The following is a 20349-nucleotide window of genomic DNA, read 5'->3' on the forward strand; positions in this document are numbered from 1 at the left end:
TATTGATCTGACATGGCGGTGGTGAATGTCTGTCAATGTCTGTGATTTTCTGTGTGTATGTGTGTATGCGTATTTGTGTGTGTGTGTGTGTGTGTGTGTGTGTGTGTGTGTGTGTGTGTGTGTGTGAGTGTGTGTGTCTCGGGTTGTCGATTTCCCAGGTTATGCCTCCCTCTCTCCTATACATGGTGTGTGTATTGTTCGGCTGCCCGATCACGTCTCTTCACAACACTGGCTCCCCGCTGGTGGAATGAGCTCCCCACGGCCGTCAGAACGGCTGAGTCACTACCCATCTTCCGTCGTAGACTGAAGACCCATCTCTTCAGGTTACATCTTAACTGCTCCTCCTGAGACATCTTCGGACCCTCACCACTACGTCTCTTAAAGACACCCGCTTTCCCCTCTACTGTGTCCCTAAGAACTTCTATTGCCCCCCTTGTACTGTTTCTCAGTTTCTCCAGAAAAAAAAAAAAAGAAAAAAAAAAGTTTTAGTAGAAGGCGATAGGGAGAAGGTTTTTTCTTCTATCAGTGGCCCCGGGCCCGAGCTAGATTACTCTTCCTGCAACGAATGGTGGACTGCTGATTCACATGCTTAGTATTCAAATGTATTGATTGTAAGTCGCTTTGGAATAAGGCGTCTGCTAAATGCCAAAAATGTAAATGTAAATGTTCTGACATGGCGGTGGTGAATGTCTCAGCCAGGCAGGCTAGCGTCTAGTGACGGGAGGGATCGTCCCACTCTCCACTGTAATAGGCTGGTGAAGTGATTGCATCACAATCAAAGAGTACCATGACAACGCAAATGTCTGGAGACAAACATGGCATGCTTGTATAGAAAGCTCCGTAGGACATTGTTGACCGTGATCAAATATTGTATTTGATATTCACGCGTGTGTGCTAGTATGTGTGCTAGTACAGCTAATGTGGCTGACCAGTCGTTAATAATTAGCTGAATTAAAGCTGAAATATAGCTGAATTAGCTATATTATAGCTGAACACAGAGTTTTGAAAATACATGGATTAATACGTTTCTGTGATGATGGTGGAAAGTGAAGAATATGAAGAATATTCAATTATGTTATGGCGGAAGTACATTTAGCAGCCGAAGATGACCATTTTCATGTCCGTTTTGTAGCGCTGAGTGTCTGTTTTGGGTGTCTCCAGTGATGTTCTACTTCACCAGCATATAGGGAATGGAACGCCCTGGTTGCATGAGACCAAACAGCACATGTGTTTGACACCATTCCTCATTGAAGTGTAAGAGAGTAAAATTCTTAGGCTTCGGTTCCTAACATTGCAGCACAAGACAATAGGACAATAGGCATAATTCAAGATAATAAAAAAAGGGACAATAGGACATAAGTGACAAATAAGATTATTTACAATTAGCAGTATCTTGCAATTTGTAGACAATAAGGCAGTCTAGGCATTATAATGAGCCTGTCCTCCGATGTCTACCTCCACCAGCCTCCCCCTGGTCCCAGTCATTCTTTAGATCATTAGTAACAGCCGGCCGAGCTCTTGATGAGCTAGAGTCCCTTAGCATGACCGGGAAGGGCACAGCTCAGCACACACAACACCTTTAATGAATGGGGCCTGGCCTTGAGTTTGAATGGAGAGTATTTACAGTACACACACGAATTAGCACAGGAGTTAGCTACACAAAAATGTAGAAAAAAAGAAAAGAAAAAAAAGCTATATTTGTGCTGTTCATGGTTTGCTGCTCCGAAATGTGATTAAAAGAGACAAGTGCGCATGTTATATTTTTCACTCCACTGTAAGGGCCACACTAATACAACAGGGGAGTGGGTGGGAGGTCATTCTATATTGGCCTGCCTTTCCTCCAACCTGTCTCTGACTCTGTGTCTCTGACTGTAATCAGTCCCCCCCTGTCTCTATCTCAACATGGCATGCCTGCTATGGTGACGCAAAGGGCCAGAGTGGTGGGGTAATGACAGCTCCATGTACTCAGACGTTATACAGGCCCGAGCCATTCTAGGGATAGAGAATGATGTATGACTTTCCTTTGCAGACTTTATTTGAGATGACGCTTGTGTGGAACCCCTTGGCATTTTACAACCCCATTGATTACTGAACAAAACCCATTCGATATTCTGTAATAACCCCGAGGCCTCTAGTGTCTGAAGACACTCCTTCTATACAACTGATATGCCTGTTACCGATTATTACCGTTGGTACACTACAGGGGAGGCTGGTGGAGGTAGAAATCGGAGGATGGGCTCATTGTGATGCATGGAACTGTATGAGGAATGGTATCAAACACACTTCATCACACTTGATACCATTTCTCATTCTGCTCCATACGTTACAATGAGCCCGTCCTCCGATTTCTACCTCCAACAGTCTCCACTTGTATAGTGATTACTGTTGGTACATTCCACATTCTTCAGCAGTGGAATGTGATTCACAGCAAATCCAGTTTTTGGCCTAGTTGTTGTTGTTGTTGTTGTTGTTGCTCAGCTTTATGAAATACTGTATGCTCTACACTAGATTAACTCATATTGATTGACAGTTGATTTATATATGTTTTGTTTTGTCTCCCCCCTCTCTCTCTCTCTCTCTCTCTCTCTCTCTCTCTCTCTCTCTCTCTCTCTCTCTCTCTCTCTCTCTCTCTCTCTCTCTCTCTCCTACAGACGTACTCGGGTCTGTTCTGTGTGGTGATAAACCCGTACAAGAACCTTCCCATCTACTCGGAGAACATCATAGAGATGTACCGCGGGAAGAAGAGACACGAGATGCCTCCACACATCTACGCCATCTCTGAGGCAGCCTACCGCTGCATGCTCCAAGGTAACCCTCAGCTCGCTCCCTATGTGACAGGCAGAGTTCAGACCCTGGTCTCCCACCGGCAAGACACAAGCGTGTCTACCATTAGGCCAAGACGACATCCTCAGAGTCTGAGGACGACACTTTGAGTTCAACATGTCTCAGACAGTGCAACCTCATCACAGGAGAGTGATCCCAAATCACCTCCGCCACACATAGTGCCAATGGAAAAGACCCATGAGTGTTGACGTGTGTAGCTAATTAGTGATCTGGGATCAGTGACTAATTTCCCTAAATCTTCATTATGTTCAGAGGAGAGATAATAACAGTGGTCCCTGGTCGTGTTTCTCGGTTGGTGTTACACAGCCCACATGGAGTGTGAATTTTCATGTATGTTTACACTAGTGGATGGTTTTCTCCATACTTAGATTACAGTACATGGGGTTGTTTTGCTGCATAGCCCAGGAGATTATATGTGTATATGTATGTGTGTGTGAGTGTGTGTGTGTGTGTGTGTGTGTGTGTGTGTGTGTGTTAGTGTACAAACTCTATACATGTAGCAGCTTACAGTATATCAGTATATACAGTATATCAGCTCTTGCCTGTTTTCTTCATTTTCACAATTTCTTTCATTCATCATGAACATATTGGTAGACAGATCCTTGTGGCTTCCATTTAAATGGAGAGTCTGACGGCGCACCTAAAAGTGCTGATGGGAGGTGGTGCATCCAGTGAGTTTCACCAATAACATGCTCATCTGCGAAATGCTGGTATCGAAAACGTCTTTAGCTAACCATGTTTTCATTGAATGCAATGCGTACACATCGGTTTGTCAGAGGGTGTGGACTTGCTTACAACATCCGACAGCGCTTTTTACTTTTTAGGTAGGGACCAGGGCCTCTTAGGACCACTCTGGCTCAATGTCAGATGAGTTATCCATCTTAGGAGTTATCCGGGATTAGGAGAGCATCATCCCTGGATCAGCCTTTAGGAAGCTATTAACTTGACCTGTTATCTCTGAAAGATGCAGCACCATCTCTCCGCAAAGACCATCTCTTCTTTGGCCAGTCCCGCGCATGCCGTTGATCTTCCAGCAGTAGGCCTATACTCACCAGAGCATGGATCTTCAGACGATGATTGGATCTCTTCCAAGAGCCATTTACATTTAAAAAAAAATGTTTTTGGCATTTAGCAGACGCCTTATTCCAAAGCGACTTACAATCAATACATTTGACTAAGCAAGTGAATCATCAATCCACCAGTCGTAGCAGGAAGAGTAATCTAGCTCAGGCCCGGGGCCATTGGCAGTCTCAGTGATAGAAGGAAAAACTTACACTGGAGAAACAGAGAAAGAGTACAAGGGGGGCAGTAAAAGTCTTGGGGGACACAGAAAAGGAGAAAAGCGGGTGTCTCAGGAGACGCAGTGCTGGGGGTAGTAGATGTCTCAGGAGGGGCAGTTAAGGTGTAACCTGAAGAGATGGGTCTTCAGTCTCCGACGGAAGATGGGTAGTGAGCCAATCAGTGCATCTACAGCCCTAGCTGCCTTTTGCTACCAGTCTATGGAAATATATTGGGAACACACCAAGGGGAGGCTGGTGAAGAAGATATGTGTTTGAGGCCGTTCCTCATTCCATTCCATGCATTACAATGAGCCCGTCCTCTGGTTTCTGCCTCCACCAGCCTCCCCTGGAACACACCCTCTCTTACAGAGAGTCTGTCAACTCTCTCCTCTTTCTCCAGTCTCTTCTTCCAATCTTGGATATGTTTTGTATGCTGCTCCTATCTCTCTTACGTGCTTGTGCTTGGAGTAGGGAACATTTCCAGTAGAGGCTAGACATTCTCTGTGTTAAGTTGTAATCAGCCCTCTCTGCCCAGGCTGTCTGGTTAGCCTCCACAGCTGAGCTGGATGTGATTGACTGGGGGGCTCTGTCATTACACCTCCTCTGGCTGGCCCCCTGGGCCCTGACTGGATCTACCCAGAGTTGTGGCTTGGAGCTCTGCCGTGGAACTCGATCATGGCCTGGATCATGAAGTCATTGCTCTAAATTGCGGACTGGTACCCGTGTAAGTACTATACTGCGGACAATAAAGCCTAGAAAAATAAAAAAGGGTTCTGACCCTGTTCTGTATTGCGCCTCTGGCAGAGCCTGGGCCTGGCCTCCGCCTTCCACCCTACTGCCACTGTTACTGGTTGGGCTACTGCTGCTGCTGCAGCCCAGAGACAGATGTCCACACTAAACCCTCACAGGAAGAGAGATGGATCCCGTGTCTTGGAGCTGTCACGAGAAGAAGCTCTGCTCTTGTCCTCGTTGTTGGTCTGGTGTACCAGGAAGTGTGTTGTTGGATGAAGGACAACGTCTGGGGACGCCTAGCAGTCTGTGTGTCAAATGTTTGGATGTTTTGATTTGATCAAATATCGCTGTAGTCCCTCCACCACCTCTCCCAGGGTACTTCACAGTCACAGGCTAGCCCCCCCCTCCCCCCCACGTCCCATACACCATGACATATACACCAGAAAGATAGCCACGATTAAGCCCTTTGTACTTTCCAGCCGTACTTTCCATACACTAAAGATAGCCCTGCGCTCAGTCCACGCCCATACACCCCGTAGCTTCACTGTCATCAACATGAGGGGGCCTCATATTAGGGGTCCTGTGAGATGCAACCTACCCCCAATCCCCCCCCCCCCCCCTACTACCCCTCTATTCTCCCCACTACCTCTCTTTTCCTGCAGCTGCCCGATTTCCCCTGTTCCTTCCTGATACCTCCCTGTTCAACATTCCCCACTTCTGCCCTATTTCCTCACACTACACCCATGGTGGGGCACCCCTTATCTCCCTCTGCCCGCATTCCCTTCACATAGTGGTCATTATTCACCCATTCCAAGGCGTCCTGCATAGGGGCTATCGAGCCAGGCTGGTGCAGAGGAGTGAGGTCATCTCTTGACTTAGCCAACCACAGCATGCCATGGCCAGGCTGCTGCTGAATCCTGAGTCATCATGGAAGTGTCATGGCCGACTGCCCACTGCGGACAGCCTCGACTGCCCGGTGATGCGTCAGTGTGTGTGTGTGTGTGTGTGTGTGTGCATGCGTCTGTGCGTGTACAAGTGTGTGTGTGTGTGTGTGCGTGCGTGTCTGTGCGTATACAAGTGTGTGTGTGTGTGTGTGTGCGCGCGTGTCTGTGCGTGTGTGTGCGCGCGTGTGTGTATGTGTGTGTGTGTGTGTGTGTGTGTGTGTGTGTGACGAAAATAACCTTTCCATAAGTGCTAGCACACAGAGGCCCAACCTCTTGAGTGTGTGAGCTCCGACCGATTTCCGACAATTGGCATTAGGCCTACTGATGTCTTGTCACCCGTACCCATATTGATCTGATTAGAGCATTTCATATGGATTCTTTCATTTTGAAGTGAAACAAATCCGGCCTTTTCAGACTATTTGTGTCTGTTTGGGATCTCCCACTGCTCTATAATTGCCCTCTTTCTTCTGTTCGCCTCTGAGGAACTGGACCAGCCAAAGCCCTCTCATTTCCACTCTTTCTGCTATTCTCTCTATTTTGTTCAGCCTTTACCCCCCCCCCCCATCCCTCTCTCTCTCTCTCTTTCTCACCAGCACTGTTCTGGCTTTCATACCACAATGTTCTGGCTGAGGGGAATGTTCCCTTCATCTTGCATGGGCTCTTGGGGTGTCTTTCACTTACGCCAGTGTTGAGATGAAATATACGATTGGGTCGTTTTGTGTGGGGTTTTTTTCCCGCTAGGTTCCTTCCTTCTCGTCCTTTGTGAGGAGAACACAGGGGGACAAGCGTGTGGAATGTCTGTCGTGCTCTGAGCTCCGACTCCACCATCCCTGCCTCGAACCGATCACACAGCAAGGCCTGGGTTTTGGCAACTTGCCGTGTGTGTGTGTGTGTGTGTGTATGTGTGTGTGAATGTGTGTCTATGTGTCTGTGTGTCTCTCTTTCCTCTATCCCTCCCTCCCTCCCTCTCCCTCACCCTCTCTTTCTCTCTCTCTCCAGTCCTATTCTACTCCCCTCATTTACAGTAACAGCTCCGGCTCAGGCCCCTCTTGCTTTTGAGCACTCAGACGGGTGGTTGCCTAGCCAACCGAGCCGTTTCCGAGGAGCTGTCGGCAGGAGTGCGAAGCGGGGTCATGAACCGGGTCCTAAGTGTATATTATGGGCTGTGGTCGTTTCCGCAGGTCATTGGTGTGTGTGTGTGTGTGTGTGTGTGTGTATATGTGACTTTATATAAACACTCTCCCTGACATGTTTCAACCAGGCTTAGACTGCTAGGGCCCATGGGACTGCTCCAGACAGGACTCCCTCTCTCTGACCCAGGCTAGCCCATCTCTGGAGGCTCTGTGTGGGGGGGGCCTGGAGGGGAGGACAGCCCTGCTTCTGACGTGGAGGTCTGGACGTGCTCTAGAGCTGAAATCTAGAGATGAGACGGGAGGGAAAAGGGGGGGAAGATGGAGAGAGGGGGAGAGAAGAGGAGGGGAGAGGGAAGAGAAGGGAGAGGAGAAGGGGAGAGGAAAGAGAAAAGGGGGAGAGGAGAGACAGGGGAGAGGAGAGAGAGAGCGGCGAGAGGGGAGAGGGGGCGGCCGGCATTGTGCCTCACAATGGGGTCTTTGTTCAGCCCAGAGAGGGGGGCCGGTGCAGAGTGGTCTGGACCGCCGGGTCTCTTCCCAGGGAAAGGGGGGCGCGGGGGCCTTGTGTTGGGGCAGAGGGGGGCTCCTACAGGGGGTGCTATGGCCTGAGTGACAGGACAGGTGTGGAGGTGCAGGGAGGCACAGGGGGGGGGTATATAGAGGCATCCCTCCAGAGGGAGAGGGGTGTGTGTGTTGGGGTCCGTGACCACCGCGCTGACTCTGTCATGAAATAGACTCTGTGTTCGCCTTTGGATGTGAGGGATGAGTTTCAAACAAATGGCATGCTCAAAGCGTGCGCTCAAAGGCTCCACACACACACACACACACACACCCACACACACACACACACACACACACACACGTGCATCTGTTGGCTGATGCGTCTCGAATGGTAGACAGCTGTGAGTTTATACAATTGTATTGCTGTTGGTGGCTTCTTCTCATGTCTGTTTGAAAACAGCCATGCAGCCTGGTTAGTCAGAGTATCCCATAGCACCCCTCTCACCCTCACTGTCGCCCTCACCACCCCCCTCTGACCCTCACCCTCACCCTCACCCTCCCCAACACACACATGCCTGATTTTTTATTGGGGTAGGACATGCAAGGGGGAGGTGTGTGTGTGTGTGTGTGTGTGTGCACATACAAGCTCTTCATGTGTGTGAAAGAATGCACCCGTAGTAGACCATGGCCATGTTCTCATCAGTTCAGTGGTTTTTATGGTCCCAGGGGTTTATGTGTGGATGTGTGTGTGTGTGTGTGTGTGTGTGTGTGTGTGTGTGTGTGTGTGTGTGGGTGGGTGTGAATGTGTGGCAGAGGTCTTGTCTGGGATCAGACTGCTACTCATACTGTGTTGTTCTAGATGTTCTAGATGATATTATTAGGATTCATACAACAGTTAGTTCCGACCAAGTCATTTGATTGGACAAGAGGCATTCCATGAGTGCTGATATAGAGTATAACAGCACTGGGACTTTTAACTATATGTATCACTCCACTGCACCAGCGTCATGTCTAGGCGGTGTACTGTCATGCCGCCTCACACTACGAAAACAGGAGATAGGCTCCAGCCCTATGGGCCATTAGGCTCCAGAACCATCTGTTCTCAAGGCTACTTACTTACTTACATTAACGGTCATTATCTATCAGATTGTAACAAACGTTGCACCACAAAGATGGATATATTTCCACAAATAACATTTGAGTAAAATTTTACTGGAGACCCTCCACGAGAGAAGGAAACGATGAAGCAACTGTCTGATGTTAACTCGTCGGAATCATACACGCCACCAAAGCGACTGTCAACAGACTCTTATTTCACTGGTTGCACAATAAATGTAAATGTACCGATAAATGTACATGATATGAAGTAGCTAGCCTGCGGTAGCGTGTGTAGACCTACACAAAGTAGCAAGCTGTACAGGAAAGTGTTTGTGTTCAGGTTGCTTGGAAACAGTCCAGTTCAAGTTCAAGAGCAAGTTCAGTTGCGGAGCTGTTTGTGTTGGCGGAGCCCAATAAATGACAAAATAAACAAACAAATCATAATCTGTTATCGCTTATTACTGTTAATAACTAATAAATGGCGCTTGTATAACTGTTGTATAAAAGCAATATCACACTCGAGGTGGTGCTGTTATACTGACTATATCCGATATCCACACGAGAACACTACTTAGAATGAAGCAATGGCATTGGCCATCCATTCTAAATGGGATGCTAGTTTGCAAATTGGAGCAGGCCCTTAACTCTCACTAGTGCCCTGGCACCAAGGGAGGCTGGTGGAGGTAGAAATCGGAGTGCAGCCTCTTTGTAATGCATGGAACAGAATTAGGAATGGTGTCAAACATGTGTGTGTGTGTGTGTGTGTGTGTGTGTGTGTGTGTGTGTGTGTGTGTGTGTGTGTGTGTGTGTGTGTGTGAGAGAGAGATACCATTCCACGCATTACAGTGAGCCTGTTCTCCGATTTCAGCCTCCCCTGCCTGGCATGGATTCTTACTGCCCTCATAAAGGAATGACCACTCTCTCTCTTTCTCACACACCCCTGGACATGGGTGGCTGATGTTGGTAGCAGTGTGTGTTTAAAGCTACCAATGCTGTCAGGTAGAATACAAGGGAAGCCTCAGATGGGTAATCTCTTGAACTAGGCCCGGTGTCACTGTCCTGCATGGCCACACAATGGGACTAATCCACCCACTCTCTGGGCTGTGGTCCAGACAGGGCCACATTGGAGAGGTTGGAGAGGTTGGTAGGTTGGGGTGTGTGTGTGTGTGTGTGTGTGTGTGTGTGTGTGTTTGTGTGTGTGTGTCCATCGGTGTGGGTGGGCGTGCATGTCCGTCCTTGTGTGTGTGTGTGTGTGTGTGTGTGTGTGTGTGTGTGTGTGTGTGTGTGTGTGTGTGCGAGGTGAGAGAGAGATATATTTTTTGTTTGTTTGTTTTTGTGGGGCAGTCCCACCCTTACAGTATATACTGTATATGTATATATAGAGAGAGTACTAGTCAAAAGGTTGGACACATTTCCCCGTTATTTCTTTAAAAAATATATATTGGATAGAGATAGTGTAGAGAGACAGGAAAGTAAGGGGGAGAGAGTATGTCAGCAGGGGCCGGATTCGAACCCATGCCGACATGGGCATATGGGAGGCCACAAGGGAGGAGAGAGAGAGGGCCGCTGTGTCATCTGTCTAGAATTGTTTTCATTGGTCACACATAGCAGAGATAGCTACAGTCTGAGCCAGGGGATACAGTTACCTGAAGCTGCCCCCCCCCTCTCTGCTTGACAAGGAGTGGCCATGGTCTAGGCACAGAGCTGCTCTCTCTCTCTCTCTCTCTCTCTCTCTCTCTCTCTCTCTCTCTCTCTCTCTGTCTCTCACAAACACACTTTACACATTTATTCATTCCACAGGTGATGACAGATCCAATATTCTTCATTATATGCACTCTCTCTGCCCATGCTCTCAGTGGTATTAAAACAACGGATGTGTCCTGTCCACACGTATTTGTCGTCCCCCCCCCCCACACACACACACACACACACAACCCTTTTCTCGCTTGAAACCCCATTCCCACCCCCTTCTAGTCAGCCTTCCTGCGAAGCAGCAGAGCTTAGCGGTGTGATATGAGAGGTGCCAGTATATACACACACACACACACACACACACACACACACTCGCGCACGCACACACACACACACACACACACACATGCACACACATGCACACACACACACACACACACACACACACACTCGCGCACACACACACACACACACACACACACACACACACACACACACACACACACATAAACAGCTCCTTCCTGCGGGATTATAGCAGGCCTAGCCATCACAAAGAGCCACTGTGGACCAAACAACCCAACTAACAGCAACCATCTGCAATCGATTACATCGCCAAAATGCTTTCCACCAAATTTGACGCTCTCCTCCCAAAAGAATACACCCAATGGGGCGACACAAGTCTAATTTTATACTCGGGGAGTGCTCACTTTCCATTAAACAAAAGTGTATGTGTGTGTGTGTGTGTGTGTGTGTGTGTGTGTGTGTGTGTGTGTGTGTGTGAGCAATAGCCTTATCTGGGCCTAGTCTTATCAGCCATCTACAACACCACTCACACACACACACACACACACACACACACACATACACACACAAACACACTTAGTCTTGACTGTAGGGAGATGAGAAATGTGGCAAGCTGTCAGGATAGGGTAGCAGTATCTGTCAGGGGAGTCTGTTGGAGGTAGAGATCGGAGGACGGGCTCATTGTAATGCTTGGAATGGAATTTGACGTTCTACCCCCTGCCCCCCCCCCAGCACCATTCCCTAGCTCCTGTAGCGTGACGACAAACAGCCCCCCTCAAACCGGCCCACGTGAATCATGGTTAAAATCGTATAATACACACATTATATTTCAAAGAGCTGCCAATAAGCCCTAGAGTGTTTACACCCATGGGTCTGACATTAGAAACATATGGAACCAGTTCTTTCTGTTCACCTCGCCTCTGAAACACGCAGACAGATTTTTCTCATTTCAGCTCCGCACCAGAAGCATGTCAAAAATGTGCTTGGTGAGGCTTCATCACCAGAGGGGGGGGGGGGCTCCAACACCAAAGAGGCGGGGGGGGGGGGGGGGGGGGGGGGGGCTCAAACAGCCTCTCTGAATGGCAGTGGATTCTCTAGAGATGCATAAGGGTCTCTAGGCCAGTGGAGGCTGGTGGAGGTAGAAATCGGAGGACAGGCTCATTGTAATGTATGGAATGGAATGAAGAATGGTATCACAGTCCTCCGTTCCATGCATTACAATGAGCCCATCCTCCGATTTCAACCTTCACCAGCCTCCCCTGTTCGAGGCAGACGTTGTAGATGAAATGAAGACCCTAGTCATAATGCATTTTTGGCTCTTGAATTGAGTTCTGAAGTATTGAAAATGAATGGAAGCAATACATTATGGAAAGAATCTTGTGTCTATTATTGATGTGGATAGTACTAGAAGTGATTGTGTGTGTGTGTGTGTGTGTGTGTGTGTGTGTGTGTGTGTGTGTGTGTGTGTGTGTGTGTGTGTGTGTGAAGGTGCGTGTATGAGTGTGACTGCGTGTGTGTGTGTGTGTGTGTATGTGTGTGTGTGTCTGTGACTGCGTATGTGTGTGTGTGTCTGTGACTGCGTGTGTGTGTGTGTGTGTCTGTGACTGCGTGTGTGTGTATGTGTCTGTGACTGCGTGTGTGTGTGTGTGTGTGTGTGTGTGTGTGTGTGTGTGTGAGCTCAGAAGAGTTCCAGCCCAATGGGAACCACATGGTCCTCATCACTCTGTCAGCTATTAAAGACCTTCTCAGTGTGAAAACCCTCCCATGTAATAAAGAGTGAAAGAGGGATGAGAGACTTTGGGCCCCCTGCCTTCATAAATCAGACTGTGTGTGTGTGTGTGTGTGTGTGTGTGTGTGTGTGTGTGTGTGTGTGTGTGTGGACTCGCCATGGTTCAGTCTGACATTGTGCCGTGCATCGTGAGTTGCTGCGTGTGTGATTGTGCCTCTGACAGAAGCAATGGTGTTGCGATGCCAGCAGCTAATATACACTGTGTGTACGGATGTAATATGTGTGTGTGTGTGTGTGTGTGTGTGTGTGTGTGTGTGTGTGAGAGAGAGAGATACCCTCTTTGGGGGTCAAGGGGCTGAGGTGTGGGAGGAAGGCAGCCTCTCTGGGTGTGAAAGATGAGAATTACTTCCTCCCTTTCATCAGGAACACACACACACACACACACACACACACACACACACACACACACACCCTGTCATTAATTCCTGTTCACCCTGTCTTTGACTCCTGCCCTGCGCCTGTCAATGATCTCAATTTCCCCTATGATCTCAATTTTCCCTATGTACTATCCTGCTATTACGTCAAAGCGAGGAAAAAAAAGATCATAGTATTATAGTAGAAGATTATAGTATTATAATATTGCAACAGCAACTAGACTAGTATGATTTACGGTACGTAGCTGCAGTAGTCACTCACTGTCTGCAACACACTCCATGTCTACCTACCTGCTATGTAAGGCTACATGTTCTCATCTGGGCGTCTGTGTGACTGACACCATCGGAACGACCTCTCTGCATATCTGAGTCTGTCACCACGCCCTGTGTGCTGCCAGGGGACTTCCCATGAGGGGTGCAGACAGGAGACAGCAGCCCCCCTCTGCCATCCTACCCTCCTCCACCCCCCCTGCTTTCCTACTGCCCTTCCTACCCTGCCCTCAACCCCCTCTCTACCTCCCTCCACCCCTCCCTACCCACCAGCCCTCTCTACCTCCCCCCCCCCCCCCCCACCCACCCCTACCAGCTGCTGTGGGCCAGGGTGGGCCTGGGCCCTGGCCTCCCCTCTGTGACATCACCGGAATGTTCCGCGCCCCAGGGCCCCAGCGTCGGCGGTGAGGTGCACCGTGGACATCCGGAATCCACACCCCCGCATCCCTGCCCACGTCCCTTCTGTCACCTCAATGGAACAGTCATCGCTCAGTTGCCTGATAGTGTGACTGTAGGCCTGCGAATGTCTGGCAGCTGACAGGGGGGGGGGGGGGGGGGGGGGGGCAGTTGACATCTGCTTTGTTTCAGTCTGACCCTGATGTAAAAGTAGCGGATGAGTCGCTTTGTAGAGCGTTTTCGATTCGATTATTAGTAGTCTGAAGTCTCATTGAGACTGAAGGCTAAAATGGAAAAAAGTAGGTTACTTGGTCGTTATAACATTAAGCACACGTTAGGCACTTGAAGATGAATGGTCAGAAAGGTTACCCCTGGATGAAGAAGGAAACACGCATGTGTTGTGTAGTGACTGCTTTAATAGGATGGAGGATAGAGTAGGTTATGTAATAATAAAGGTTCTATAATAAATTCCCCTTGTATTGTTGTAGTGTTGGGACTGTTGTGATGGAATAGAGGACGTATGACCTCTCCCTCATGGCTGTATTGTGACTGCAGTAATGTGATCAAGGATGTTTGACTCTCCCTCATGGTTGTATTGTGACTGCAGTAATGTGATCAAGGATGTTTGACTCTCCCTCATGGTTGGATTGTGACTGCAGTATGATCAAGGATGTTTGACTCTCCCTCATGGTGTGACTCCTCTAATGTGATCAAGGATGTGTGACTCTCCCTCATGGTTGGATTGTGACTGCAGTAATGTGATGGAGGATGTTTGACTCTCCCTCATGGTTGGATTCTGCCTCATGGTGTGACTCCTCTAATGTGATCAAGGATGTTTGACTCATTTACATTTACATTTTTGGCATTTAGCAGACGCCTTATTCCAAAGCGACTTACAATCAATACATTTGAATACTAAGCATGTGAATCAGCAATCCACCATTCGTTGCAGGAAGAGTAATCTAGCTCGGGCCCGGGGCCACTGATAGAAGAAAAAACCTTCTCCCTATCGCCTTCTACCAAAACTTTTTTTTTCTCTGGAGAAACTGAGAAACAGTACAAGGGGGGCAATAGAAGTTCTTAGGGACACAGTAGAGGGGAAAGCGGGTGTCTTTAGGAGACGTAGTGGTGAGGGTCAGAAGATGTCTCAGGAGGAGCAGTTAAGATGTAACCTGAAGAGATGGGTCTTCAGTCTACGACGGAAGATGGGTAGTGACTCAGCCGTTCTGACGGCCGTGGGGAGCTCATTCCACCAGCGGGGAGCCAGTGTTGTGAAGAGACGTGATCGGGCAGCCCGACTGCTGTGTAGAGGAGGTGGGGCCAGTCGGCCAGCCGAGGTGGACTCTCCCTCATGGTTGGATTGTGACTGCAGTAATGTGATGGAGGATGTTTGACTCTGCCTCATGGTTGGATTGGGACTGCAGTAATGTGATGGAGGATGTCAGACTCTCCCTCATTGATGCTCCTTTAATGTGATAAAGGATGTTTGACTCTGCCTCATGGATACTCATGTCATGTGATAAAGGATGTTGGACTTTCCTCATGTTGTGACTCCTTTAATCTGATAGATGATGTCTAGACTCTCCCTCATGGTTGTATTGTATTGTACTTCTAGCACGACGACTGCCAATAGCCCCTGGCCCAAGCATAGATGACTTTTTCCTGCTATGACTAGTGGATGGATAGATGATTCACTTACTTAGTCAAATGTATTTGTTTTAAGTTGTTTTGGACAAAGGCATCTGCTAAATGCCAAGAATGTAAATGTATTGTGAGTACTGTCATGTGATGGAGGATGTATAAACTCTTGCTCGTGTTGTGACTGCAGTAATGTGATAGAGGATGTTTGACTGCCCCCCTGGCTCCGTCTTCAGCCAACACTCCAGAGTGTTAGTGTTATCATAACATCATAACATCATAACAGCTCGGAGCTCGGAAGCTCAGACGTGGCAGTTACACACTCCAGGTACACAGGGGCCTTGCCAGATCTCATTTTGTGTTTACTGGTTCTCCTGTCTGAGAATGTGTGTGTGTGTGTGTGTGTGTGTGTGTGTGTGTGTGTGTGTGTGTGTGTGTGTGTGTGTGTGTGTGTGTCCTTGTTTTGCGGAATCTACAATGGCAGTGAGAAACCCCAGACATCGCAGGGACCTCACACTCACGCACACACACACACACTCACACACACACACACTCACACACACACACACACACACACACACACACACACATACACGCACACACACTCAGGCCTTTGTTCTGCCGGTTTTAAGTACCCCTGGAATCCGTGCCGTCTCTGCCCTACATGAGTAAACAGGCCGGAGCTCTAATGAGCTGCCCTAATAGACTCTCCATGCGTGCATGCCTGCGTGTGTGTGTGTGTGTGTGTGTGTGCGTGTGTGTGTGCATGCATGTGTGCGTGCGGGTGCGTGTGTATGTGTGTAGGCCAGAGTAGCGCTGCACAAGTTTATGGGGAACCAGCTCGCTGGCCATCACTCAGGATTTCTGACGTGTGGAAAGTGGTTACCATGGCGCTAGAATTCGCACTGCATTTGTTGGGCTTTTATGACTTCTTTTATGAAGCAAATTTTGAGAGCAGGATGAGGGATGTGGAAAAAAATCGTAGTTCGCCTAAGGTCGAAAAGTCTCCCTTTTCATACCAGCTCACATCCGCCCCCGCAATGTCTCTGCCCCTTCTCCTGTTTGGATTGGAGGGACGTTAGGGGAAGGCCAGGCCATTGTGATGGTTGGAATGGACAGGCCTGTCCTCCACATGTGGACAGCATTAGAATACTACTCTGTATGTACAAGGGGGAGGTTGGTGGGTGTTTTTAGAGATTCAGGGAGGTACGTCGGGGAGGTTGGGGTGTGTTTAGGGTTGGGGTACAAGGGGGTGGTCAGGGGAATAGGAGGGCATGCCGCACCGGGGTACAAGGGGGCTATGGAGGGAGCAGGGGGTACAAGGGGGAGGTTGGGGGAGGAAGTAGAGGTAGTAGGGGGGTAAAAGTGGAGAAAGAGGGGGTTATAAAGGGGGGTGGGCTGTGGGCTGTGGGCTTGCAGTGGAAGGGTTCTGGAATGTGGGGAATGCGTGCATTAATCTGTCTGGGGGATAAATTATAAGTGGCAAATGAACTCCTGTTGTGTAAGAGCGGTCTGTCCCCTGCCGTGTGGTCTAGGGGGAGAGAGAAGAGGGGTGTGTGTGTGTGTGTGTGTGTCAGGGAGGTCCACCTGAGGCTGCCAAGGCTGCCCCCCCACACCCACCACCCCCTCACCCCTAACTCCATCCCTCAGAAGCTGTAAAGGTATTGACATGAAGGCCAAAGACAAGGACGTGTGTGTGTGTGTGTGAGGATGTGTGTGTCTGTGTCTGTGTCTGTGTGTGTGTGTGTCTGTGTGTGTGTGTGTGTGTGTGTGTGTGTGTCTGTGTCTGTGTCTGTGTCTGTGTCTGTGTCTGTGTCTGTGTGTGTGTGTGTGTGTGTGTGTGTGTGTGTGTGTGTGTGTGTGTGTGTGTGTGTGTGTGCGTGCGTGCGTGTCAGGGAGGTACGATCTGAGGCTAATGAGGCTGCCCCACGCCACCCCAGGCCCTAACTCCATACCTCAGAAGCCACGGAGGGGCTTGATATGAAGGCCAAGGAATATGCCCTCGACTAGGCAATTATGACTGGAGAAGCTTTCCGACTGTAGCCGTGGATGACCTGTGGATGACCTGCTATTATAATAGTGGATAGATGATTCACTCACTTAGTCAGATGTATTGATAGTAAGTCTCTTTGGAATGAGGCGTCAAAAATGTAAATGGAAATGAAATTGCTGTATTTCAAGTTAGTGCCTCCAATTCACATTCAGTTCTAGTGTGCTGGATGTCAGGCACTTGATTGCAAGCCTGATTGGACTGGAAAGCAGCCTTTCCTGTTTCTCTCCGAATCTCTCCAACCACCTCTCTCATAGCCTGATGAATGAACATAGGCTAGACCTTTATATGGACCAATTTGCCCCTCACGGCGTCCTAATCTCAGGAAATATGATTGCTTGTGAGGAATTTGGAATGAATTGATCGGATCAGAAGCCTGTGGCTTGGACAAGTGATTTAGACTTAGAATTATGCGGCAGCTGCTTTTCTTAATGGTCTGAGTAATAATCTGGACATGTGCCATCGCTGCAGAAAGAGAGGGAACAGGAGAGACAGAGACAGGGGGGGGAATGAGAGAAACAGAGAGAGCGAGGGAGAGATGGATGGAGGTGAATATGAACAAAACCATTTGTATTGGTCCCGCTCATTGCCAGACATCCTGTGTAAATCCGAACGGTAATCTAGGAAACAGACAGAACTCTGCCAAGGACAGGAGGATTGGATCAGGATCGCATTGCATTGGCAGAACAGATGGGCAGACAGACAGACAGAGAGACAGACAGAGAGACAGACAGAGAGACAGACAGACAGACAGACAGACAGGCAGACAGGCAGGCAGGCAGGCAAGCAGGCAGGGAGGCAGGCAGGCAAATAGACAGACAGACAGACAGACAGAGACAGGCAGGCAGGCAGGCGGACAAACGGACAGACAGACAGACAGGCAGACAGACAGACAGAGAGACAGACAGACAGACAGACAGAGACAGACAGACAGAGATCTCTTATGTAACTGATAAAGGATGAAGACAGAGAGAACAAACCCATCCCTATGTGATTAGCGGTGTAGCTGGACAGGTGGGAGGAGCCACTGACTGACTGTTCTGGTGGGCAGTGTGTAGGTATCGGTTCCTGTTGGTTTTGTGTTTTGCGATATCAGTTGTTTTAGATGATATTTCATTATGACTTGCCAGAATAATATTGTCACTATGAGTGTCGGTCTGGCTCATCCAATCAGTGATCAGGATTAGTTACAGGTCCAGTTGGAGGTGTTTTTTTATACCAGTCAGTGTCTGATCCCCTTGTAAGCATACAGCATTACTGTGACATATTCCAAATGCTTACACAATTCAGTCATACACGCTATTTAAAGCCCATCTTCCATATTCACATGGAATGACCCCAGACAACGCTACTGTGTCCAGTAAGGCTATACAGCAGGTGGAGAATGTGAAGATATACGAGCCGTAGAGAATCGGGGCTTTCATGAGCGTTACAGAATGACTTCAGTTTTTCCGAATGCGCTCCGATCTCTGTGCCAGTGTGCCGCCATGCCTTTGATGATGATGGACCCCTCAGGTTGTTTTGATAAACGGCCCGATGGCCATTTTCTCTAGCTGGAAACAGGAGAATGAAAGATCTTAAACAGATCAATGATGACAGGTTTGAGACGCAATTGGTCTGTCAGAGAGAGGAATGAGAGAAGGTGTGGAAGAGGAGATGGGGAAAAGAGAGGGAATAGGAGGATGATAGAAAGGGAGTTGGTCTGGATTAGAGGTGACAGGAGGGGAGATAGAGGGTTAATGAATGGATAGAGAATGAGGTGAGCGGGGTGTAATGGAGATGGGAAAGTGTGTGTGTGTGTGTGTGTGTGTTCATTCAAGTCTGTGTGTGTGTGGGTGGGTGGGTGGGTGGGTGTGCATTCCTCCGTCTCACTTCTCATGTCAGTAGTCAGAAGTGACTGATGACCCTGATGTCCCCCCCCCCCCCCCCCCCCCCATACCAGAAGTACACAGTCATCCTGATGCCACTCTCGGCTGTCCTGTCCCACCTTGACAGGTCAATCAGCCTCCATTCTCTTCCGTTTCCCTTTAAAGGAGATTACAGAAACCAGTCAGCCATTTTATATTACTTACTGGATCGATGAATCAATGGCTGAGTTCAGAGTGTTTTATAAGGAAGGAACACTGAGTTAATGTCATCGGTATTGCTGATTGACTGACCGACTGACTGACTGACTGACCGACTCAAACAAATAAACCGCTGTTTTGGGCAGTATGATTGACCTCCATCTCCGGTCTAAATCGTACTTTGATTGATTGATTGAAAACCTTTATTGTCCCCAATGGGGAAATTTTGTTGTCAAACAGCTCAGTTAGGGCAGAAAACATTCAATACAGAAAACAGAAACATTCAATAAAATACATAAAACAGTGCAGGCTCAATTTACTGGTTTGTCCAGAGTGATCGTCATGGCTACAAGGTCTGGGGAAAATCAACATTAGGTGGCTAATAGGATAACCATCAGTGTGGTAGAAAACGTCCTATTGTGAACCCTGCCACAGAGAGAGAGAGAGAGAGAGAGAGAGAGAGAGAGAGAGAGAGGGAGGGAGAGAGAGAGAAAGAGAGTAGTCAAACTTTCACCTGAGTGGAGCTATATTATAGTCTGGCTCATCGTCAAGGGAACAGGACCAATGCTACGCAGCAGCTCATCGATCATCCCTCCTGTGACTGTTTTGCTGTTCTCATCAGATGCTGTGTGTGTGTGTGTGTGTGTGTGTGTGTGTGTGTTTGTGTGTGTGTTGGGAGGGTTGGCTGAGGCAGAGGAAAGGTCGCCTGTGGTAGAAGCATATTCTGATACAAGGAAAAACAGACATTCCCTCTTTCTCTCTCTCTCTCTCATCTCTCTGGAAAGAGAAGAGTGCACCTTGTCCTATACAGGCTACAGGAGACAGGAGGAGTGTTGAACCAGAACCACATAGGCCCTAGTCATTAGTCACAGACTCTTGACGCTGGCAGCAATTCACACTGTAGTGTTACGGGTCTAACAAAAGGTCATTTCTATGAAGAAAGATAACACCTCATAGACATAGAGGGCAGCCAGCCCCGTGCTGAAAGGTGACCCCCATAAAGCAGGATTATTGGGTAGCTTATTGAGGTTAGAGGGGAAATGATCGGTGTAATTTGTAGTTCTATGATACAGTATGTTCCTTGGACCTCTTGATCTTCTGTCCAACGACTCAGGCTGTGGGTAGGGCTTTGTGTCTGTAGGGCTGTATGGAAGTGTGTGTGTGTGTGTGTGTGTGTGTGTGTGTGTGTGTGTGTGTGTATGTGGTGTGTGTGTGTGTGTGGGTGTGTGTGTGTGTGTGTGC

The 20349-nt window shown here is 48.6% G+C and overlaps 1 protein-coding gene across 3 annotated transcripts in view; it reads left to right on the forward strand.

Moving 5' to 3' along the window:
* Window positions 1-20349, forward strand: part of myh10 (myosin, heavy chain 10, non-muscle) — a gene marked incomplete at both ends in the record, with an annotated part of 73925 nt that overhangs the window by 7774 nt on the left and 45802 nt on the right. For all 3 annotated transcript variants that reach the window (XM_080524176.1, XM_080524177.1, XM_080524178.1), the window contains one exon: window positions 2652-2808. In XM_080524176.1, coding sequence (XP_080380302.1) covers window positions 2652-2808 — 157 coding nt within the window. The remainder of the gene's footprint in view (window positions 1-2651; window positions 2809-20349) is intronic.

Source organism: Nansenia antarctica (assembly GCF_963989245.1).
Source record: "Nansenia antarctica genome assembly, chromosome: 2".
In the NCBI taxonomy this organism is placed as follows: domain Eukaryota; kingdom Metazoa; phylum Chordata; class Actinopteri; order Argentiniformes; family Microstomatidae; genus Nansenia; species Nansenia antarctica.